The 25,111-nt window shown below is 48.0% G+C and overlaps 1 protein-coding gene across 8 annotated transcripts in view; it reads right to left on the bottom strand.

The window, feature by feature from the left end:
* Nucleotides 1–929: 929 nt before the first annotated feature.
* Nucleotides 930–25,111, bottom strand: part of SHROOM3 (shroom family member 3) — a 347,616-nt gene continuing 323,434 nt past the window's right edge. For 6 of the 8 annotated variants that reach the window (XM_047799666.1, XM_047799670.1, XM_047799663.1 and 3 more), the window contains 5 exons: nt 23,791–24,597; nt 21,758–22,264; nt 17,901–18,051; nt 5,595–5,867; nt 930–2,369 (listed from right to left, as the gene is read on the bottom strand). In XM_047799666.1, the coding sequence (XP_047655622.1) occupies nt 2,001–2,369; nt 5,595–5,867; nt 17,901–18,051; nt 21,758–22,264; nt 23,791–24,597 (2,107 nt within the window). In that variant the 3' untranslated portion in view covers nt 930–2,000. The remainder of the gene's footprint in view (nt 2,370–5,594; nt 5,868–17,900; nt 18,052–21,757; nt 22,265–23,790; nt 24,598–25,111) is intronic. The other 2 variants (XM_047799667.1, XM_047799664.1) reach the window with 1 other exon arrangement.

Raw genomic sequence — 25,111 nt, 5'->3', positions numbered from 1 at the left:
GTGTGGGCCTAAGTCTGAGGAAATGTCAAAGAGGCACACTTTTTTCTTGACTTTAAAATGACCATGACCATGCCATGTGGCTGCTGAATGCCATCACTGGTTCTACTGAGTCCCTGGGAGATGGAACCTCTAGATGTGAGAGAGAAGCTTTTGAAGCCATTTCTGGGAACCTGAGCTGCAGTCAGACAGTGTAAAACTTCCAGAGAAGGAAGCAATGCGTTTCGTTGATGGCTCATAAGAAATTTCTGGGGGGGCCTACTGGTTCTAAGTTCATCCAGACACATCTGTATTGGGACCAAAACTACACTTTTGAGGTTCTTATCTAGAAAAATTTCATTCATTAAAATATACGAAAGAAAAAGGGCATTGGGTACCCTCTCTTGCTTCTCTAGGACTGGCTGCTGTAGTACGTGGAGCCCGCATCAGCACAGGTGGCCACCAGCCAAGGATTAAACCCACGTGAGAACATCAGAACTAAAGCACAGCCTGGGGTGTGCCACCTGCTCCAAGTACCAGGCTGTTGCCCTCCCTGGCCACTGACAACATAGCCTGGTCACTGGCCCATCACCTCCTCCCATCTTCTGTTCATCATTTTTGCTTTTTAGGGCCACACCCGTAGCATATGGAAGTTCCAGGCTAGGGGTCCAACTGGAGCTATAGCCACCCGCCTACACCACAGCCATAGGAATGAAGGATCCAAGACTCGTCTGCAATCTACACCAAAACTCACAGCAAAACCGGATCCTTAACCCACTAAGCAAGGCCGGGGATCGAACCCCACATTCTCAGGGATACTAGTCGGATTCGTTTCCACTGTGCAACAATAGGAACACCCTTCTGGTCTATTTTAATAGACTTAAAGCATGTGCCTGAGTACCCTCTAAGGTGTTCTTACTGAAGCATAATTGTGCAAAATCATTCTGCAGATATTAAGGAGGGAGTCTTTAATAAAAGTGTGGTTAAGTTTGACAGTTTGGGAAAAGAAACTTTGAAAAGCATCCATAAAACAGCCTGATAATGTATCTCACTGCAGAAGCCAGTGTCAGGTCAAATCTCATACAGTAGGACACATGAGTTCCGTTTCAAATGGACTTGGGTCCTGGCCTCCTCCCCTTGTCAAGAGGTTGGAGAGTTGTCCTTGTGAATAAAATTCAGCTTTCTCTCCACCCCCGTGATAGTGACAGGAACCCCTTGAAATGACGTCGTAACCATGGCGCATGACGCCTTCTTCCTGGGAAGGCGGTTGTTGCAGGAGGAAGGCGGTGAGTCGGGCAGCGGTGGCAGTAGGGCCTCCCCCACGCTCGGCTGAGCACAAGCGTAGAAGGGCTACTCAGTCTGTGTTTATGGAAAAAAAAGTTCCCACACGCAATGTGACTGTCTTTGGAATTCTTCATTTCATTAAGGGTCTCACAAAACAGCTCAAACGTAACCTGTCTACATCCAACACAAGAGGGAGGAGCAAATAAATGGTTAGCACACCGACAATGATCTTTTTCATTGTTAAAAATATAAATAACAGTGTTCAAGGTTTGACAGTTTTCCCCTCCATGTGTGTTTCTCTGTAAGGCTTTATGCCGCAGGCCCTTCAGGAATAAGAACCAGTACCTGCCATCCGCAAGCAAGGAGGGCCACTGTGCCTAGATTCCTGAAGGGGACACACACTGACCCACGTTGCCTCAGCCTGTGAACAACTAAACCATCAATCACCCTCCAGCCAGGTCTCATGGTTGCCCTGATTTCTTCCTCCTACGAAATAACAATAGAAAGGGGGTGAGTTCTCAGCAGCATTCAGGCTCTCAGAAGATCAATCATGAAGGCAAGAAGGAAAGGACAGGCTTTTTCCTGGAGAGAATTTTTTCCTTTTGTCCAGAAACCGCCCCCACCCCCACCCCCCAAATAACCCATCCAGTGTAAAGGGTGGCTTGGACTGAGACATTTTTCAGATTACACAGTGTGGAGAGAGACAGGGTGACGTGTTGGTTTGGGTTCTGGCGAAGAGGTTAAAGTGGAGAGGTCACTGCTGGGAAGAGACTGCTGACAGCACATCCCGCCAGAGCGGTCACGTCGCCGGCGAGGTCTGGGGGCAGCGCCAGGGCCCCCGCCTTGGGAACAAAATCCGAGGGAAGACTCTCCAGCAGACACTTGACCTGCTCCTGGCCCAGCTTGATCTTGTCGTCCAGCTTCCGCTGCTCGATGAGGAGGGTGGACTTCATCTTCACAAAGTGCTGGTAGTCCTGGAGCTGCTCCTCAGAGAGGTAGTTGGCCAGGATGTCCAACACCACGCGCTCCCTTCGATCCAGGTTCTCCTTGAGCTCCCGGGCGTCCTCGTGCTGGCCAGCCAGGACCTTCCTCTTCTCGTTGAGAGAGCTCTGCCGGGGCGAGACAGGCAGGTCAGCCAAGGGCCACAGGAAGGGGGAAAGAGCCCAACTGCCTGCAGAGCGACCTTTTATGGGACCGGGAGGCAACTTAAGATCCTATTTTGATTGTCACTCCAAAGTAAGGAGACTCGGTTTTTTGGAAAATCAGGTTATTACCCTGAGGATGCATATATAGAGGTCGCTGACGTGTCACGTGACAGCTTTGATTTGAGGGAGATGATGTTAAATTGGCTGGGGTAATGGCTTTACTTTAGGCTTCTAGACTTAAAAGGATGATCCAGGATGCCACTTAAAGTGGTCCAGGTCACAGAGACACAAAGGAGAGTGGTTGTTGCCAGGACCTGGGCAGAGCAGAGAACGGAGGGGAGTTGCTTGTTTTGATAGGTTTAGTGTTTTAGTTTCATAAGATGAAAAAGTTCTGTAAATATATACTTAGCGCTACTGAACTAAGCACTACTGAATTGTACCTAAAAATGGTTAAGACGGGAAATTTTATGTTATATGTAGTCTACCACCATAAAAACAGTGAAGGGAAAAAAAGCCAGTTATCAGGGTACCTTGAGTATTTGCAAGTATTTACATTTATAGTGGTTCCCAAAGTGTAGCCCAGCAGCATTGCCTGGGAATTTGTTAGAAATGCAAAAGTTGGAGTTCCCATCGTGGCTCAGTGGTTAATGAATCTGACTAGGAACCATGAGGTTGTGGGTTCGATCCCTGGCCTTGCTCAGTGGGTTAAGGATCCAGTGTTGCCGTGAGCTGTGGTGTAGGTCACTGCGTTTCAGTGGCTGTGGTGTAAGCCGGCAGCTGTAGCTCTGATTAGACCCCTACCCTGGGAACCTCCACATGCTGCGGGAGCGGCTCAAGAAAAGGGGAGGGGAAAAAAAAAAAAAAAAGAAAGAAATGCAAAAGTTCTAGCCCTCTTCTACCTACAGAATCCAAAGCTCTGGAGGCAGGGCCCAGAGATCTGGGATTGAATAAACCTTCCAGGTGATTCGTTTGCAGCTGAAGGCTGAGAACAAGTGCCCTAATCCGTAATCAACAATGGGAATATCTCTGAAAAAAAATCTGTTTTCATTTTTCAAGCCTCTGAATCCAACATGAGAGAAATTCATTTTAACAATGATGGCAATTTCATATTCTGAGAGTTTCTTATACAGACCCAATGGTAAGGGAGCATATTATCTTTAGGGCCAATTTACTAGATAAAAACCTTTAATGTGGCTTTTGACCCAATATGCTGATCGATCTATCTATATGTATGCGTGTGTATAGTTATATATTATTAGCATCATTACAAATTTTCTTTTCATTTTAAAATTTTAAACAATTTTATATTTAACCAGATTCTTCAGGCCAAAGTGAGAATCTTTTTTTTTTTTTGTCTTTTTGCTATTTCTTCGGGCCGCTCTTGCGGCATATGGAGGTTCCCAGGCTAGGGGTCGAATCGGAGCTGTAGCCACCGGCCTACGCCAGAGCCACAGCAACGCGGGATCCGAGCCGCGTCTGCAACCTACACCACAGCTCACGGCAACGCCGGATCGTTAACCCACTGAGCAAGGGCAGGGACCGAACCTGCAACCTCATGGTTCCTAGTCGGATTCATTAACCACTGGGCCATGATGGGAACTCCCCAAAGTGAGAATCTTTAAAGTGGAAATTAATCAAGAAATCAGATTACTTAAATATATACCTCATTATAAATTAGCTTATGTGGGGTTATAAAAGGCTCATGTGTCTTTGCTCTAACTCCCCTTAAACTAGCCTGTTAGATCCATTTTCCTAGAGGAAGAGTACAAAGTTAAAGGTTTATCTTACACATAGCTCCGTTTTCATAGACTTCCTTCCCTTAAGCAGAAAAACTCATCTTAAAAAGAACCCTTTAGGGGCTGAATTTGCATGAAGACATCTTTTAAAATACTGTAGAGAAATACGTTAAAAAGTAAGAACCTCCTCGTCATCTTTAAAAAAATGATGAATTATTTTAAACATCAGCCTTGCATTGAGAGCAGTAGAATACCTGTATACCCATCACTAACAGTGCTAAATCTTAGCATGAACATTTTTCATATTTCAGATTAAAAACAAGAGAGGAGTTCCCGTCATGGCTCAGTGGTTAGCAAATCCGACTAGGAACCATGAGGTTGTGGGTTCAATCCCTGGCCTTGCTCAGTGGGTTGGGGATCTGGTGTTGCCGTGAGCTGTGGTGTAAGTTGCAGGCATAGCTCGGATCCCCCATTGCTGTGGCTCTGGCGTAGGCTGGCGGCTACAGCTCTGATTGGACCCCTATCCTGGGAAACTCCATATGCCGCGGGAGCAGCCCAAGAAGTGGCAAAAAGACAAAAACACCAAAACAAACAAACAAACAAACAAAAGTAAGAGATTCAGTTGAAGCCTTGTATATTCAGTTGATATACTTCCCCTAATTCCCTTCCCCATCCCCCACCCCTCCCATTGGTAACTCTGATCCTGTTTGGCATTGACCATTTATTCTCCTTTCCTCATTCTCATATATACTTTTAGTTTCTTTTTTTTCTTAGGGCCACACCCATAGCATACAGACGTTCCCAGGCTAGGGGTCCAGTGGGAGCTATAGCTGCTCTGCCTACGCTACAGACACAGCAACACGGGATCTGAGCTGCGTCCGCAACCTACGCCACAGCTCACGGCAACACTGGATCCTTAACCCACTGAGTGAGGCCAGGGATCAAACCTGCATCTTCATGAATACTAGAAGAGTTCTTAACCTGCTGAGCCACAACAGGAAGTCCCGCCCCTCTCTTTTTTAATGTCAACCCTCATCATGCTTTTTACCTTTCCTTTTTTTTTTTTTTTTTTTTTGGCTGCAGCATGCAGCAACTTAATGTGGGATCTCACTTCCCAGACCAAGGACTGAACCCAAGCTGCAGTGGTGAAAGTGTGGAATCCAAACCACTAGACCACTGGGCAACTCCCACCTTTTCTTTTTCTGGGTAGGACGGAAGGAAAGAGACTCTGGCACCACGTTTTTACTTCCCTAAGCACTGCCCAGGCAGAAGTATCAGCATGGTATCTTGGCATGGAAGACAGCATCACCCCTGTTCCCTGCTCATCTGCCCACTGAACTGTCCCTGCCCAGAGACGGTCATCTTCTCGGGAAGGGCTCCTGTCGAATCAGACTTCTCTGCGCGCATGGGCGCAGAGGGACGAGCTGTTGAATGGAACCACGAGGCCACCTACCCTTTCCTCGTCACTGGCGTCTTGGCCAAGGCCGCTGAGGACGTTCTCCACGCGGGCCAGGCGCCCCGAGAGGGACAGCAGCAGGTTCACCACCTTGTCCAGGTCCCCGATGAACATCTTGTACTTGTCAATCTCGTTGGGCTTGCAGAGCTCGCTGATCCAGGCCTCCACCTCTTCCCCCAGGGCGTTATTGAGCTTGATGTCCATCAGCAGGCTGCCCTTCGCCTCCTGCAGGGTCTCCAGCTTGTGGGTGAGGCTTCCGATCAGCTCCGCCTGCGACGAGAGAGGAGCGACAGAGCGGGATCAGTGGAAAGAAGCAGCATCTCTCCTCCCAGCCGCGCCTTCCTGCCTTTGCTTGGAGGCTCAGGTAAAGGGCCTCCTGCTCTGTAGGGACTGCCCCCTCCCACCTCCCCAGCGTTTCCTTTCCCTGAAATGTCTACAAATGCCTTTCTCTGAACCTGCCCAGTCTTCACAGGCCAACACTCAATACACATGGCCTGGGAATGTTTTCCAAGTGTGTCGTGCTGGGCGTAGCCCTGCCTTCCCAACTGGTTTGCTAACCACTCACTTTGACAAGTCTTTCTGAGCCATGTTCTCATGTGATCCTCACAACAATACCACAGGTAGGCAGGGTAACTATTCTTATTTTACGAACAGAGAAGCGAAGAGTCAGGGACCTGCCCACGATCACAGAGCTGAGTTGACTATTAATCACTGATACCATCTGTAGAGCCATTACTGTGAGCCAGACACTGTGCGAGAAAAGTCTAGGGACCATCTCCCTCAGCCTCCCCCACAGTTTTGTAGTAGATACTCCTCTGTCCCCAGAGAGCACGAGGTAAGGACGACACATGACCACTGGGTGGGGCTGAACGCAGGTCGGCTTGACTCCAGGGCCACCCTTGGACCATCACTGTACATAGTCACACCGATACTGTCACCAGAATCCAGTCCCTTGTTCTGGCCACGGCTCCCACTGCCTCCAGTTACCAGAGCTGTGTGATCTGCCATCTTACTTACAAATTTCTATATAGATAACAAATGCACAAATATCCAATACATTTAACTGAAGAATGAAGTGAAGGTCTTAGTGGTTTCACGTTGGACTTCGTTTATAGGAACCATCTACTGCTACTTTGCTGCAAAAGAAAATGACTCCAGGCTTTCTATTTTTTAATTTTTTGTCTTTTTTTGTGTGTTTTTAGGGCTGCACCTGCGGCATATAGAGGCTCCCAGGCTAGGGGTTTAATCAGAGCTGTTGCTGCCAGCCTACACCACAGCCACAGCAACGCCAGATCCAAGTCGTGTCTTCGACCTACACCACAGCTCACAGCAACGCTGGATCCTTAACCCACTGAGCAAGGCCATGGATCGAACCCGAAACCTCATGGTTCCTAGTCGGATTCATTTCCGCTGTGCCACGATGGGAAATCCTCCATGGCTTTTTAAATTAGTCTTTCATTTTTCTCTTTGCCCGAGGTGGCAAGATGGAAAAAGAACATTTTTTCCCCCTTTGGTTAATAACCTATTTCTTTAGCACTAAAAAGGTTCCAGCTCAACATTTATATATATGTGTATATATATTTATGTGTATATATACATAAAACTGAGCTGTCTGTTGGAAACTTTGTAAAAAAGGGTCACAGTTTCTGTGCTAGTGTAAGTCTTCATTTTAAAGGAAGAGAAAAAAATATTTTTGACTAACAGAATTGAAGGGTACTGAGGACTCTGCGTACTATTTCTTCAGCATGAGCACCAGAGAATACAAGAATCACAATGATATAGGAGAACATCAATTTCTTCCCAATCTGCCTGTCTGGGAGCTGGACCCCAGAGGTACTTCAGTCTAATCGAGGTTCATAATGTCCTCAACATGTCCCAGTTTTGGCTCTGGCTTCTCAACCCTCCCAATCCCAGACTGAAGCTGTCTCACCTGTGGCAGTGACTCGCCATGGCTTTCTTTCTTGTTTTTTTTTTTTTTTTTTTGTCTTTTTAGGGCCATGCCCATGGCTTATGGAGGTTCCCAGGCTAGGGGTTGCATCAGAGCTACAGCTGCCAGCCTACACCATAGCTCATGATAATGCTGGATCCTTAACCAAGTAAGTGAGGCCAGGGACTGACCCTTTGTGTCCTCATGGATCCTAGTCAGGTTCATTATCACTGAGCCATGATGGGAACTCCTTGACATGGCTTTCAACAGGCAGTTTAGTTAAGACAAAGTGGATACAAATGATGGTTTTATAGTGGGAAGAAAAATGTACAGTGTGTATCACTCCCCTAAGGAAGAGTCTGAGCCAGAAACATGCAGGTTGGAGAGAATATTGCTTAATGTTGTTTAATTTTCCTTATATTCCCCTGGAAAACTCTTCCTTTTCTGAAAAACTATGCTGGCTGGCAACTATGGTATTTGCAAGATAACCTGTGGGAGACCTCCAGCAAAATGCCCAGCGGGGCTGTCGCTCTTGCACCGTGCTCTCTGCTCCTACAAAGGGAGTGGCAAGGTTACTGGAATGGAGAGCAGGAGGGACCATAAACGCTGCTGCTGTCACATCTCCCAACATCCCTGCTGGACAGGGTTACGACAAGTCAAATGGCACCATTCCCGTCTTTCAGGTGGATAGTGAGAAAGACTGACATCTATGAGACGTTGGCCCAGGAGGTGGAGCTTGCATTTCCCAGGCTTGCCACTCTCGATGTTAACCAGACGGTACTTTCTGATAGAAAACCAGGTTTACCGAATCCGGAGAGCACCAACATTAACTGAGCATCATCATTCTTATCACTTCAACCTCAGGGAAGGGCCACCTGCTTATTCAAATGTTTTGGGAGCCATTTCAACCTCACATCTTGAAAAGGATATTTTCTGGAAAAGGCTTTTAAAAAACCAGTGTAGAAAGAAAAGGGAAGAGCCTCATGTTTTCCGTTATTCCTATGAATATGACTTCCTGTGAAACCAATGCTGTCATTTATGTCATTTCTGGAAGGGACTCAAAGGACTTTTATCAACGATGAAATCGAGATGATTTTTACAACGCTCAAGGCTTTCAGCAGCTGGCATCTTAAGGGACAGGTATGATGATTTTTAGTTCACAAATGAGCAGGAACCAGTAAAGCGAAGTCTCTGCTCACACGTGGGGACGAGTGGGGAAGACAGGAGAACCCTTCCCCCGAGTTCCTGCTGAATGTGGCTCACTTGTTTTGCAGGCTCCTTCTATCTAAGTAGGGCCCATCACGTCCTTGACCTGTCCACATTATGGCTTTAATTGAAGGGGACAGGTCAGCAGCGATGTAGGGGCAGCCACCAAGTGAGGCACGGTTCAATGGGTAAGGACAGAGCAAAGAAGCTGACAGCGCTCCACAGCCACGAGGCTCAGAGTCCAGCTCCCTCTCTGTCTTTCCTCTGCAGACCCTGTTTGGTTTTCAAAACCATCAATGCTGGCAGAACTGCAAGCTTATGTGTACGGGAGCTGATGTGTCCTCCGGGCTTCATGGGACAAGGAAGAACAGAGATGAATAGGAATGATACACGGAGGCTGATGTGGGAAGACCCAATACGCATGACGTGGAGTTCTGATTTCTGAAGGCTGCTGGCTGGGCTGCAATGTGACACCTCACAGCCCGCCCACACCTGCTGACACCAGTGTTACTGAGCAATCCATCAGTCACTCCTGGCCCAGAGGCTGCACGTTTGGATGGTATTTAAAATTTTAATTTCACCAATCCTTGGAAGTATTAGAGATTTGAATTTTATTTTACTTCTTTTTTAGTTGCATTCACAGCATATGGAAGTTCCCAGGCCAGGGACAGAACCTGAGCTGCAGCTGCAACAATGCTGGATCCTTAACCCACTGTGCAGGGCTGGGGATTGAACCCACGCAGGCAACACCAGCTCCCTAAACCTACTGCGGCACAACGGGAACTCCTACTTTTTAAAATATGGTTAAGAGGGATTTGAGTAACTGAAGGAAACAAAGGAAAGTTGGCAGTACTAGATAGCCATTTCTCTGCTTGGCAGCTCTCTTAAAAAATTGCCAACCCATACCCACAGCATTCAGTGGGGGAGAGAGAAGTGTTTTGATTCTTTTTTTAAAAAAACAACTCACCAGTCTCTCAGGAGCTAATGAATTTGCAAAATCATTGACATTTCTCCATTTCTCTTCTGGCATAAACTGTTAGCTCACCCTGCATGAGGTACTATTTCTAAGGGCTCTTTCGGTAAACATAGTTTAACAGACCCTCCCACCCACCCACCTCACCACCTGTAGGCAGAAATCTTGCTGGGCCCTGCCCACCTCCTCGCTGCTCCAGCACCAGCTCGAACCCTGGTCCAGAAGTCAGGAGACCCAGCTTTCACTGAAAGCTCGCCATCAGGCCAGTCACTTGACCTTCGGCGTGCTGTCCCCACGCACACCAAGAGCACTCTAATGCCTGCCTAAAACGAAGAGTAACGTTGGGTGTCTGAGCTCTTTCCCCGGCCAGGCATTTCTTAAGTGTTTTCCCATTCAATTACTACTCGCAACCACCTGATGAGATGGGTGCTGTTATCACCCCCCTTTTACTGATGAGGAAAGTGAGGCGGATAGAGGTTATTTCCCTTGCCCAAGCTCAGGCCGCTAGAAGGTGGCAGCCCCAGGCTGAAATCCAGGTCCTTTGGCTGCAGGGTTCAGGCCTTTCATTGCTACGTTAAAAGAGCTCAGAGGAATGTTGTGGGGTTCAGATAAAATAAAGCAGGTGTGGGGTCTTGGGAAAATATAAAAGTATTAGACACATGCAAGCCGTCACTGTTTTGTGCTGTCATTAAGATGAGGCAACAACCTGAAGCATGCACACCAGTTGCTTGGGTAGAGGCCGGTGGGGGAGCATGCCCCCCCCACCCCCAACAACACGGCTTCCCCTTCTGCTCTGACAGGGATGCCACTAACGTCACTACATACACACAGCTGGCCTCTAGTGCTGGCCTGTCTTCACCTACATGAGGAACTTGGGGCTCCTAGCCGCGTGGCCAGGGTTTGGGGAGGAGCGGAATTCAGGCTCCTGGGGTGAAACCAGGACTAGGGAAGGCCCTCAATGGGAGGATCCAGGCTGCAGCATGAGACTGTCTTCTGCCCTGAGCCACCGCGTCCCACGCTGTGCAACCTCATCCAAGCAGGTCATGGGGACCCGACGGCCACGTCTGATGGCCTCCAGCACATTCCCTGTCCAGACAGGCTCTTTGCCACTTCCTCGCGGGAAGGCTCCTGAGCAGGAGGCTGTCAGGTTTGCTTAGCCTGGTGTCTGGGTTCCAGGGATGAGGACTCTTTCCTTCTCTTTGCATTCAGCCACCATCCTCCTCCTCCCTCCCCGGATGACCTCTCATTTTCCCTGTTCCTACAGGACAGTCCCCTTCAGCTCTGGCTCACCTCTCTCGTCTGCTCCATGTCTAATCTGCTCTTAGGTTCTATTTTACATCCCTTTTTAAAACATGTAAACCCATCTGTTCCTGGCTGCTCCTGCAGACTTGCCGGGGCGGCTGCAACCCCCTCCAGCACCCCCTCTTCCCTGTCTGACTGCACACACAGACACCTTCTGAAAGGCAGGTCACCCGCCCTGCGGATAAACACAGGGAGGGGGACTGATGGCCAGAGGCAGGAGCCCACCGCGGCCGCCCCAACTCACTGCAGCGAGCATCCTGGCCGCAGAGGGCTCTGTGAGGTTACCAGTTGCATGCGTCGGGGATGGGGCCGAGCCTGCAGTGTGACCCCAAACAGGGTGAGCTTTCTATTTCCTCCCCCTTTTATGCTCCAGCTCTGTCTGGCCGGGGAATAGCCAGGGCTGAACCACGCAGGGGACGTGGCAGCAGAAACACTGTCAGGAGCCAGGACTAAATGCTAAGCCATAAAGCGGGCAGGGCAGGGAGGTCCTGCTTCCGCCCCTTCTCTTTCTCCCCCCACCTCTCCCACACTGCCCCCAAGGCAACTCTCCTTGCAGAGCTGCCCAGCACAGTGGTGACACAGGCATTTAAAGAGAAAACCCCTCTTCCTGTTCAGAGGAACTGAGGAAAAGGACCTCAGGGGTCTGCTGACAGCGAGGGGACTGCTGACCATTCTTTTATGAGAGCATCTCAGCCATACAGGACAGCACAGCTGTGCAGGCTGCTGTGACACCAAGAAAACTTTGTCCAGAAGCCCAGGAAAAAGGTGGGGGGATACTGGACAGGAGAGAGCAGGAAAAGAAGCCCCCCTAACTCTATGCGTGCACTGCCTTAGGTCCTGGCTCACCCTCAAACTGTACATGTGGGGGACCGACCTCAGGCCGAACCGCAAAGGCTTTGAGAACTGAACTCAACCCTGTCCCAGACTCACCCCCATAAGGTGCCTGTGTAAGACAGACACATGCAATGTAGAATGCAGCAAAGGCTCTGAAAACCAAATTGACCCTGGTACCAACACCCACAGGTGGGACAGAACTTGTAGCCTAAACCTAACTAGGTTGACTGCCTGCTAAAGCCAAACAATAAGTCTACATTCTTCAGAAGATTTTAACAGAACCCAGAGTCTCATAATACTCGAAATGTTCAGATTACAATGTTACCTGACATGAAGAGAACCAGTAAAACACAAGCAACTCAGAGCTATCTCAGCCTGAGATAACCCCAACGTTGGGACCATCAAAGCCTTTAAAAGAGCTTTTGTCAGATCCATCTCCTAGAGTAATGACAAAACAAAAATAAACAAATTGAACTTAAGTTTCTGCACAGCAAAAGAAACCCTAAACAAAATGAAAAGACAACCCACATGAATGGGAGAAAATATTTGCAAATGAATCAACTGACAAGGGATTAATCTCCAAAATTTAAACACCTTCTGTAGCTCAATACCAAAAAAAACAAACAACCCCATCAAAAAATGGGCAGAAGATCTAAACAGACAATTCTCCAAAGAAGACATACAGATGGCCAAAAAACACATGAAAAGATGTTCACCATCACTCATTGCTAGAGAAATGCAAATCAAAACCACTATGAGATGCCACCTTACACCAGCCAGAATGGCCCTCATCAAAAAGTCTACAAACAATAAATGCTGGAGAGGGTGTGGAGAAAAAGGAACCCTAGTACACTGTTGGTGGCAATGTAAATTGGTGCAACCACTGTGGAAAATAGTATGGAGATGCCTCAGAAAACTAAACATAGAACTACCATTTGATCCAGCAATCCCACTCCTGGGCGTCTATCCAGAGAAAACCATGACTCGCAAAGACACATGTACTCCGATGTTCATTGCAGCACTCTTTTCAATAACCAAGACATGGAAACAACCTAAATGTCCATCAACAGAGGAGTAGATAAAGAAGATGTGGTACATATACACAGTGGAATATACACAGTGGAATACTGCTCAGCCATTAAAAGGAATGAAATGTTGGCATTTTTAGCAACATAGATGGACCTAGAAATTACATGCTAAGTTAGTCAAACAGTGAGACACCAACATCATATGCTCTCACTTACATGTGGAATCTAAAAAAAGGACCCAATGAACTTCTTTGCAGAAGAGATACTGACTCACAGACTTTGAAAAATTTATGGTTTCCAAATGAGAAGGGTTGGGGGGTGGAGGGATGTGCTGGGGGTTTGGGATGGAAATGCTATAAAATTGGGTTATGGTGGTTGTTGTACAACTATAAACATAATAAAATTCATTAATTAAATTAAAAAAAAGAAAAAAAATCATGTATTGACCAAATGTATTGATGAAATGAAACAAAACAAAACAGCTTTTATAACCATGCTCCACAGTAAAAGTAAAGACTCTGGAAATGAATGGACACCACAAAAAACTGAGTGGAAATTCTAGAAGTGAAAAATATATTTGATACTTAAAAAAAAAAAATCACTGGCAGAATGGAGGCAGCAAAGTCACTAAAACTGAAGACAGATTAATAGAAATGATCCAACAGAATAAACTGACAAAAAACTTTAAAAACTGAACAAAGTTTCAGAGACTTGCAGGGGAGTAACAAAAGGCCTAACATCTGTGTCACTGGAGAGAAAGGTAAGAGAAAGAGATTAGTGCATAAGAAAGGATTTGAAGACATAATGGCTAAACACTTCTTCAATTTGGTGAAAGACAAAAATTTATCAAGAAGCTCAGCGAACTCCAGCAGGATAAACCTAAGAAAATCAGGCCCATATGCATCATAACCAACCTGCTGAAAATCAAAGATAAAAAAATTTGAAAGCAGCAAAAGGAAGACATGGCATTGCCTATAGGAGGAACAAGTATTTATTTATTTTTATTTTTTTGCTTAATTTTATTTTTTTTAGGGACACACCTTTAACACATGGATGTTCCCAGGCCAGGGGTCTAATCGGAGCTGCCGCTGCTGGCCTACACCACAGCCACAGCAACAGCAACACCGGATCTGAGCCTTTTCTGCGACCTACACCGCAGCTCATGGCAACGCCGGATCCTTAACCCACTGAGCGAGGCCAGGGATTGAACCTGCAACCTCATGGTTCCTAGTCAGATTCATTTCTGCTGCGCCACGATAGGAACTCCAAGGAACGAATACTTAAACAGCTGTGCATTTCTCATCAGAGACCATGGAAGCGAGAAATGGGACATTTTTAAAGTTGAAAGAAAAAGAAGAGTCATATTCAGAATTCCATATCCAGTGAAGATTCTGTAGGAATGACAGAATACAGACATTCCTAGACTAAGGAAAACTACAAGAATTTGTCACCAGCAGACAGATGCTAAAAAAAAAAAAAAAAAAAAAAAGAATGCTAAAGGATGTGTTTTTCAGGCTGAAAGGAAGACAGACCAAAGGGAAACTTGGAACTTTAAGAATGAAGCAAGAGCAACAGAAACGGGCAGCTGGGAACCATCGGGGTCACTGATGATCTCTTGGGCAAAGCCAGTTCTGAGAAACAGCAGATTCTTTTTGCCTTTTGAAATATTCCACTAAATCTCCAAGCCAAGCCTTCAGAATAAGGAATCATGGGATCTAGTTAAGCAGATTTTTGCCTAATAGATATGGCAGGGGTTAGCCAAAGAAGTGAAGGCTCTCATTATTCAACTGTCTTTAGACTTTATATATGTCAGAAGTTCAGACGGTTTTATATTTTCACTAATACTTCTAGTTACTTGGGATATTATACTTCATCATCTAGGATATAGAAATAGAATACATATGAAAGTAGAATTGATTTTTAAAATGCTAGTTTCAAGGTTTTTTGTTTGTTTGTTTTTTGTCTTTTTGCCTTTTCTGCGGCATATGGAGGTTCCCAGGCTAGGGGTCCTATCGGAGCTATAGCCACCAGCCTACACCATAGCCATAGCAACACGGGATCTGAGCCATGTCTGTGACCTACACCACAGCTCATGGCAACACCGGATCCTTAACCTACTGAGCGAGGCCAGGGATCGAACCTGCAACCTCATGGTTCTTAGTCAGATTCGTTAACCACTGAGCCATGACGGAAACTCCTAGTTTCAGGTTTTAAATTGTTAACAAATCAGGACTCTGGTTTCCATTGTTAGTGATTTTCATGCCTAGAAATGCATCTTAGGTTATTCATAACTTTAATATATTAGGCAACAAATGATTACATTGCAGAAGTTGGGGGAAGACTACATTCTTGCCTCAGAATGACCTAGACCAAGCGTCATGTTGTAACACCATCCTTAGAAAAGCTTCTTGTACATCAAGAAAACAACACCATGCTGCACATATTAACAGATGCTTCAGCGACATTAACTAAAAACTGACATATTTTCTCTGTTTCCAGATTGGATATGTAACTCGGAGTGACACACACATTCTATTCCACATTTAGGAACTTGCAGTTCATTAAAACAAAAAAGTCTCACAGGGTTCTCCACTGCCACACAGTCAAACCCAAACGCTAGCATTGCACACAAAGCCCCTCAGGACCTCCAGGACCTTCTGCCCCCATGGATCGTCCCGGCCGCATCTCCTGCCATTCATGACTCTTCTTTGTTATTCCCTAAATTTGGTAATTTCTAATGGAATTACCAGCCTTTTTATTTTTACATTCCCAAATATCAAAGCCTCCTGGAATGAGCCTTCTTCAACCCACACGCACTCCCCATGGTTTTTTCCACACCTTCGCCTGCATACCTCCAGTGCCCTTCTCATCTCCTGATTCATGCTGATTACTCCATGTAACATGTGACAAGCAAGGCACCAGAGCAGTTTTGTGTAAATGAATAAAGCAATAGGTAAAAAGAACCACATCTGGAACTAAGAAATGCTCAACAGGGAGTTCCCGTCGTGGCTCAGTGGTTAACGAATCCGACTAGGAACCATGAGGTTGTGGGTTTGATCCCTGGCCTCGCTCAGTGGGTTAGGGATCTGGCGTTGCCGTGAGCTGTGGTGTAGGTCGCAGATGTGGCTAGGATGCCAAGTTGCTGTGTCTTGGCTTAGGCCGGTGGCTACAGCTAGGATTCTACCCCTAGCCTGGGAACCTCCATATGCTGCAGGAGCCGCCCTAGAAAAGGCAAAAAGACAAAAAAGACAAAAAAAAAGAAAAGAAAAAAAAGAAAAGAAAAAGAAATGCTCAACAAATGGCACCTAATGGTATTTCCTTTGAGGACCAATCCTCTATTCCTTCATGCTCTCAGCCTAAGAACACTTCTGGCCACGCACTCCTCAGAGTGAGAGGGAGAGCAAGGTGATGAAAAAGCAGTAAAGATGGGGACAGGGTGACCTGCCACACCGCTCCTGTAGCACAGGGTATGTCTACGTGCAAAAACAGCGCAACAAAAGCCCCACGAAATGTTCGGTGAAAGAGATCATGGCAACTTGGTACTTAGAGCGGTGTTTTTATAGCTCCCGGGTTTTGGAGATAATATAGTCACTTCCAGCAAGGTGGTTTTCTCCCCATTCCCACTGTACCTGGGCAAAGCCAGAGCTGGGAGCACCCAGGTAACTACAGCAGCTGCATCACACAGCACATCAGCCATGCGCTGGTGGAAGACAGAAGAGTGCCACTGACAGGTGCTGCTCAGCTCCCCAAACCCTCCTGGCCCACTGCTCCTCGCAACCACAGTCTCATTCAAACACTTAAACAATAGAGCTTAGGACTCTTGTTAGAGAGGAAATGAGACAGGATCACGTAAGAAAGTTTCTCCTGGAATTGATACCACTGAGAAGCACTTACGTTCCAGGCTCAGCATAAGGCACGCTCTAACAAAAGTCCTTTTCTTTTCTTTTCTTTCTTTTTTTTTTGTTTTGTCTTTTTGCCTTTTCTAGGGCTGCTCCCGTGGCATATGGAGGTTCCCAGGCTAGGGGTCCAATCAGAGCTGTAGCCACCAGCCTAGCAACGTGGGATCCGAGCCACATCGGAGACCTACACCACAGCTCACGGCAATGCCGGATCCTTAACCCACTGAGCAAGGCCAGGGATCAAACTCGCAACCTCATGGTTCCTAGTCAGATTCATTAACCACTGCGCCACGACGGGAACTCCCCCAAAAGTCCTTTTCAAAAAGCAGCAGGCCCGAGCTGTGTGAGAGCCGTAAGCTCGGCTTCTGGGGCTGGAACAGGAGCAGATGGGCAAGAACTTTCTCCCCTGCAGGCACAGGCCGGGCTTAGAAGCATCTCCGTTGTGCTTAAAATGCTCTACATGCAAAGTTCTGTAGGAGCAGCACATGCTAACGACTAAATTCCAACACTGTGCTTTCAAGCTGTTCACTGGGGTGTGGCAAAGAGAGGTGGGGAACCTGGTGTCACACTTCCTTGCCTCAAAAGTGTCTTTTAACATCAGTGTCTCTTTCCTTAAAGTTTCTAGATCTTCTAGTGTTTCTTGACAATGAAACAGGAAATGAAAATTGTAGAAACCACTGGCATTGGCTGGTCACTGCTCGGAACAGTGTTGGGGTCCCTGTGTGAGACCAGGAACAGGGGACCTGGGTTCTCATCCCAGCTACGTGACTTATAGGAAATACCTTCATGCCTCTAACCGTCACTTTTTTTTTGTTTTTTTTTTTTGGCTGCTCCTGCAGCAGGTGGAAGTTGCCAGGCCGGGGATCGAACCCGTGCCAGAGTAGTGACTTGACGGCTGCGGTGACACCACCAGATCCTTAGCTGCTAGGCCTGCAGGGAACACCTCACCTTTACTTTTGTCATTCATAAAAAACAAAAAACCACAGGAGAGCTGTGAGGCAATTGCTCCTGGTGCCTTGCAAATCGGGAATGTCCTGGTCAGCGGGGTTGGTCCCCTCCGGCTATAAGGGGCTGGGAACCCTGCAGGACCGTGACTGGCTTTCTAGGGGGAGCAGAACCCCATTCTCTCTTTACCTTCTTTTCGTTGACATCTGCCTGCTCCTCTTCCTCATTCACCTCTTCTGGCATATCTTTGATTTTGTTCAGAAGCTCAGCCTTGGGAGCAGACACACTGTAGTAGGCAGGACAGCTGACCAACACGCCCACCGCGTCCTTGTCTTCACTCCTAGGCCAGAAGGAACAAAGAGTACAGCCACACACAGCACATAAAAGAGGCTTCATTTCACCACATGTCTGTCCATTCAGAAATGTGTAAGAAAAATCCTATTCAATATCTTCCTAGAAGTTCGAGGGAAAATGAATTTTTTTTTTTTTGGTCTCTTTAGGGCCACACCTGCGGCATATGGAGGTTCCCAGGCTAGGGGTTGAATCAGAGCTACAGCTGCTGGTCTACACCGCAGCCACAGCAACGTGGGATCTGGGCCATGTCTGGGACCTACACCATAGCTCACGGCCAGGCCGGATCCTTCACCCACTGAGCGAAGCCAGGGATCGAACCTGCGTCCTTATAGATGCTAGTCAGATTCGTTTCCCCTGAGCCACGACAGGAACTCCTGAAAATGAATATTTATTAGTGACTGATGACTATGTCTGGGGCTCTTGAAGCCAGCATACTTGGGATGGAAAACCACCAGGGCAGTAAGGGTAGGCTAGCAGGAGTCAGGACTGTGGATGTGCTGGATGACCCTTCACCTCTCTTCGTGTTTGTCCTTTTGTGATACACAGCAGAATGATATTCCCTGTTTCACAGAAAGGCAACAGGGAGCCATGACTTAGTTGATGTGAAAGTATTTTTAAGGTGCTGTACAAATCTCAGGTTTTAGGTCAACTATTTCCTACTCATCCACGTTACCCAAAACTGCTCCGATGCCCACTGTAATTGCTGCTTGCACACTTACCAATTTTCCTTTTCCTTCTCTGAGCCGGAGGCTCTGTGTAACCCTGCGAGATCTGGACTTGCTGGCCAACAGTGAACCAATACAAGATGTAAAATCTACTCACTGATGACACAACAGGGGCAGGGCTTCAAGACTGGAGAAATTGGGAATCTGATAACTGGTGTTCTTTGTGTTGCTATAATCAGACTGCTTTTTGGACGATGTCATCAGGGCATAATAAGTTCTTTTGGAGAGGTAATCTTGTGACTTTTTTTTTCTTATTTTTTTTTTTATTACAGTTGACTTCCATTGTTCTGTCAATTTCCATTATTTAACATCTAGACTGTCATTTTACTACGGAACAAAGAATCACCAAAGTCATTTTTACTAGTTTCCTGCTAAATGGGGTTATTCCTCTAAACAATACAGTTGGAGTTCCTGTCGTGGCGCAGTGATTAATGAATCCGACTAGAAACCATGAGGTTGCGGGTTCGATCCCTGGCCTTGTTCAGTGGGTTAACGATCCGGTGTTGCCGTGAGCTGTGGTGTAGGTCGCAGACACGGCTCGGATCCTGAGTTGCTGTGGTTGTGGCTGTGGCGTAGGCCAGCGGCTACAGCTCCATTTAGACCCCTAGCCTGGGAACCTCCATATACCACGGGAAGCAGCCCTAGAAAAGGCAAAAAGACAAAAAAACAAAATATAGTTACCTTAATCCAGTTAATTGAAAAAATGGGGAGAAGGTCTGATACATGTCTTCTCCCCAGATAGATTCATCACCTTACAAATGAGCTTCTTGGCCACTGATTAAGTAAACCTCATGGCAGCTCTTGCCAGTCTCAGGCACAACAGGACCACGCTCCCTTTTACCAGAAGGTGGCACAGGTCATCCTTCTGAAAGTTCTCAGGAAGCTCTCAGTACTACAGAAGCTACATGTCCACTTCACTTCTAAACTTTGAAGTTCTCAATGCTAATGCTAGGAAATACTTTTCTTTTCTTTTCTTTCTTTCTTTCTTTTTTTCCCTGTCTTTTTGCCTTTTGAGGGCTGCTCCTGTGGCATATGGAGGTTCCCAGGCTAGGGGTCGAATCGGAGCTGTAGCCACCAGCCTACGCCAGAGCCACAGCAACTCGGGATCCAAGCCGCGTCTGTGACCTACACCACAGCTCACAGCAATGCCGAATCCTGAACCCACTGAGCAAGGCCAGGGATGGCACCTACAACCTCATGGTTCCTAGTCGGATTCGTTAACCACTGAGCCACGATGGAAACTCCAGGAAATGCTTTTCTAAGGGTGTACCTCTACATTGCTTTACGGTAACAGGTACTGCAATAGGTACAGTATAGGTACTACAGGATGTACCTATGGTGCGTGGTCAAGGACAACCACTTATAGTAACTGCCTGGCTTGTCCACGAAAACTCATTTGTGGATGCCCAGCGAACTGCCTTGCACGTTGTAGGTGCTCAGGAAATGTTTGCTAAACACATGACCCTGGATAAGTCACTTCTCCTAAATTAGTCTCTTTCTGCCAAATCTGAAAAAGGAGGGGTTGGACAAGGTGACTGCTGAGGCCCTGTATCAGGAGGGCCTCTGATAACATCGGAGAAACTGTAAGTGCCACACAGTTCTCTTCTCGCTCCCCTCCCCTGCTACTCAAAACATAGGGTTCCTGGAAGCAGTTTAGTTAGGATCAGTTGGAAATTTCTAAAATGCAAGCCCAAATGTAGGTGAAATGCTCTGATTTTATTTAATCTGGAAGCTACCGACTGGAGCTCCAGTCTGTTGATCCATATAGCTTTCTTTGAAAATTTAAAAGAAAATAAAAAAAATGTTTCCTCTAGTGGTCCCTTAAGGACATCAAACATGCAAGAAAATATTGCAATAACCTAGGAGAAATCAAAAGAAGGAAAAAGAGTGGGGGAGGGGTGGACTAGGGGTTTGGGATTGGCACATGCCACTGAGATGTAGGGAATGACTGGCCAATGGAAACCTGCTGCACAGCACAGGAAACTCTACCCAATATTCTGGGATAATCTCCATGGGAAAAGAATCTGAAAAAGAATGGATGTGTGTACATGTATAACTGAATCACTTTGCTGTCCCAGCAGAAATGATCTCAACTGTATCAACTGTTAATCAACTGTATCTCAATAAAACTTTAAAAAATGAAAAAAGAAAGGAAAAACAGACTGCTCCTAGTCCTCTCACTGGCCATGGACGAGCTCCAGGACACATGTCATGGGGCAGGGAACCCGCTGCTCAAGGAGCTTCCGGCAGGAGGCCTAAGGCTGAACAAAACCACCAGTGTACTCCTATTCAGATCTCCTTTGATTTTCAGGACTTGAGCAGACGTCAAACCTACCTTTTCAAAGGTGGGGTAGGTCAGTATGTTTCTCCAAGCTCTCACCCTCTTCAGAAAACCATCTTCCCCTGGGCTAGGCTGGGGGAAGGGCCTCTCAAGCACCCCATCTGCCTGCCTCTCCTGCCTCAGCACTGCCCCCCTGTGGAGCGCTCTGTAAGAGCAGCCCAGGCAGAAAGGGCAACTGCACCTGAGCGGAGATGGGGGCACTAAACACAGAGAGCACCCAGATGCTGTCACTCACATGTGGTATGATTTCGGTTGGGCATGTTCTTAATGTCTCTGTGTGCCAGTTGCCTCATTTGTAAAATGGAGATAAAACTGGTAGCTATCTCAGAAGGTTCTTGTGAAGATTAAATGAGACAATGTTTATACAGAGGAATTAACACAATGCTTGACACACAGAACATGAACGTAGAAATTAACAGCAATTCTTATTATATTATTATTTTTGGTGTTGGGCAAATAACTCAAGGTAGGTCAGAGCCATTCCCCTAAGGCTGAGATGGAATGTCATTCTGGGGTCAGGATCTTTGGAAGCAGGAAAACCTCAGCTGAGTGGTTCTAGGCTTATCATCACCCATGTGGAAGGAGTTCAGTTTTAAGTCTCTTTAGGGACATGAGCAGAGACTTACCTCTTGGCTATGCATCCTGGGAAGCTGACAGTTCTCTGCATAGCTTTCCTCTTCATGCTGTTTTCCTTCAGCAAATCTACATCTGGGGGGAACAAACCTTCCATCAGGTCCATGGTTGTCTTCATTTTGGAGTCTGGATCTAAAATGTCTGCCAGAGATTTGTCTTGGTGGACAATTTCCTTGGCCAGAGCCTCTGTTCTGATGTCTTCGGAGGTCTTCTGAGGACCAGAGTTGACATTCTTTTCTAAATCTTGAGTCCCACTGACTGGGTCGTGCATGAGGCTTTGGGGCTGGATGGGAGGTGACTGCCCTGGGCTTGGCTGCTTGCAAAGAGACCCCGGGGGTTGGGCCAGGGCACTCGTGGGGGTGGGCGGGTTGGTCTCGGCCTCTGAACTCTTGATAGAAGGTTGGGATCTGGACGCCAGTATCTGACTATCAGTCAAATGGGCTGGAGCAGGCATGGGCCTTTCCTTGGCAACAGTCACCTTGGCAAGCTTGCTGGAGCTGCTAGGGATATTAAAAAAGAGGGTGGCAAGAGGAGAGTCAGCAAAAGGGAAGACGGGGAAACACCTGCATACTGGGGCTGTAGCTGCCCACACATCAGGAGTTTCTGGGCTGTCATTCCCCACAAACTTCAGGGGTCAAAGGGATCTTCAACCACGCCCACCAGCTGGTCACAGGGAGGTTGTGTAACTTTGTAAGGGGGATGGATCTAGTAGGAATTCAGTTTTGGCGAGTGCTGCTGTCAGATTCCAGAGCTTTATGAAAGTGAAGGGTAGTGGTGGTGTTTATCAAGGAAGTTCCCACAAAGTCCTATCAGGCAGTGCATTTTTAGTGCTGTGCTAGGGAATATGCGTCGGGAAGGCTTCTTCCCCATCCTCCTGGTTCCAAGAAGAGGTCTTCCCTAAACACTACTAGCCTTTAGCCTTACTCTTTATTCCTTTCTGTGGACAGGGAGTGACTCTGGATAGAGAGGCTGACCACAGCCCATTCCTAGTCCAGCCTCCTCCTTTAGAGAATAAGGCTGCTTCTTGCATGTTTGTGTGTCTAGCACAGATGACTGTTTATTTCTATTTATTTATTTATTTAGTCTTTTTTAGCACCCCACCTGGGACATAAGGAAGTTTCCAGGCAAGGGATCTAATTGGAGCTGTAACTGCCGGCCTATGCCAGAGCCAGATCTGAGCTGCCTCTGCAACCTACATCACAGCTCAAGGCAACGCCAGATCCTTAACTCACGGAGCGAGGCTAGGGATCGAACCTGCGTCCTTACAGATGCTAGTCAGATTCGTTTCTACTGAGCCACGCCAGGAACTCCAAACAACCCTGTTTAGGAGTTTCCATCATGGCGCAGTGGTTAACGGATCTGACTAGGAACCATGAGGTTGAGGGTTCGATCCCTGGCTTTGCTCAGTGGGTGATCTGGCATTGCCATGAGCTGTGGTGTAGGTTGCAGACTCTGCTTGGATCCCGAGTTGCTGTGGCTCTAGTGTAGGCCGGTGGCTGTTGCTCCGTTTAGACCCCTAGCCTGGGAACCTCCATATGCCACAGGAGTGGCCCTAGAAAAGGCAAAAAGACCAAGAAAAAACAGAAAACAAAAAACAAAACCCTGTTTAATTTGGGGCTTGGTATCACAAGGCCCATTTATCCTCAGAAGCCATATTCTCACTATCAGCTCCCTCAGTAATAAAAGTGGCATTTTTGCTTTCTGTACGCCTTCTTCTTTTGCCTTATTTCTTGACTGATTCAGAACTCAGGCAGGGAAGAGAGATGCTGTTTATTTGGACCCTTTGAACTGCCATGTCCACAGAAGTGAACTTCTCCTCTTGGGTCCTGGCTTCTGTCTCCCCTAGTTTCACTCCTTGGTGCTCAAGGACAACTGGCATAACAACCACCAAGGTCAACAAATGAAACAGCGGTGCCAGCTTCAGGAGCTGGGCTGGCATAAAAACCCTCCACCGGGCTCTCAGGTAGGTGGTGGGCAGAGGCGCTGCGGGAAAGCCTGGGGCATGGGAGTCTCTTCCTGCTCTCACCTGGCCTGGGAGTCCTGGCAGCCCTCACTGTCCTGCGGTGGCGGTGGCGGTGGCGGCGCCGGGCACACGTGGGGAGGGGGCGGGGGGAAGAGGTCCAGGGCCAGGTCCCTGCTGGGGGTCAGGATCCGGGCCGGGGCCTCCCTGCTGGGCGGTGCTTCGTGGGCAGGGCTGGCTGTGGATGTGGGGCACGGGTCCCCCACAAACACATCGTCGTCGTCGTCCTCCCGAGGCGGCGGGGAGGCCAGCAGGGCCGACTCGGAAATCCGCAGGGAGATCCTGCCCGGAGCGCCCGCGGCCCGGGGTGGCGTGTCTGGGTCTGAAGTGCTGCTGGAAGCGGGCAGGTCGTGCGGCCTGGGGGAGCGCTGGGGGCCCTCGGGGAGGCTGTCCTCCCAGCTGGTGGCGAGGGGCAGCTTCAGCCAGGCCTGCGAGGCCTGCCTCCTCGCCCCCTCCTCCAGCCCGCGCTCGGGGCTAGGAGGCCCGGCCGGGCTGTGGCTGCAGCTTCTGGGGGTCCCGGCTGGGGTCGGGGGCTGAAAGCAGTAGCTCGAGGGGCCAGGGGCAGGCGGGGCGGGGCCGAGCAGGGTCACAGGCATCGCGCCGGCGTCTGGGAGAGGTCCTTGCGCTCCGGTGGGCAGCGGCCGGGGGCAAGGCGTTCTGCTGGGCTGTCTCAGAGGGTCCAGGGGTCCAGGACCCCCGCCAGGGACAGAGGCACCACCACCTGCTTTGCAGCCCGAACCCCCCCAACGAGGGTTGGGATGGTGTTGGAGCGACAGCATCTCTTCACGGCCTCTTTCGGAACAAGTGAAGGGCCTGCAGCAGATACAGACAGGAGGGTTAGCTCTGCAGAAAAGCGCAAACATTGAGCCCAAGGTGCGTAACTCAGAGCAGAAAAGCATTTGCGGGAGAGAGGGACCCTGGAGAAGCTGCACACTGTCTTCCCCCTGGCTGCTCATACAAAGAACAAGCTTAAATGAAATACCAGGTGGGCATAAACTCCTACAGCAAAATGTCACAGGGCAAGCCTGGGTCACAAGCATTTCCTTTTATTAACCCTCTCTCAGGGCCCCCCTGCGTGGACAAACACCACCCCCCGTCCCGCTTTTAAGGAGAGGCTCCAGGATATAAAAGGCTAAAACTAGCAAGGGCATTTCTTCAGCTTCTTTTAGGACTAGTTTGGGAACCAGCTCCTGACTTGGGAAAAGAATGCTGCCTCGGAGTTCCCATCATGGCGCAGTGGTTAAAGAATCTGACTAGGAACCATGAGGTTGCGGGTTCCGTCCCTGGCCTTGCTCAGTGGGTTAAGGATCCGGCATTGCCGTGAGCT

This window comes from Phacochoerus africanus, chromosome 10, assembly GCF_016906955.1.
Source record: "Phacochoerus africanus isolate WHEZ1 chromosome 10, ROS_Pafr_v1, whole genome shotgun sequence".
NCBI lineage: Eukaryota > Metazoa > Chordata > Mammalia > Artiodactyla > Suidae > Phacochoerus > Phacochoerus africanus.
The sequence above is the reverse complement of the archived record's forward strand: the minus strand, read 5'-3'. Positions and strand labels throughout refer to the sequence as shown.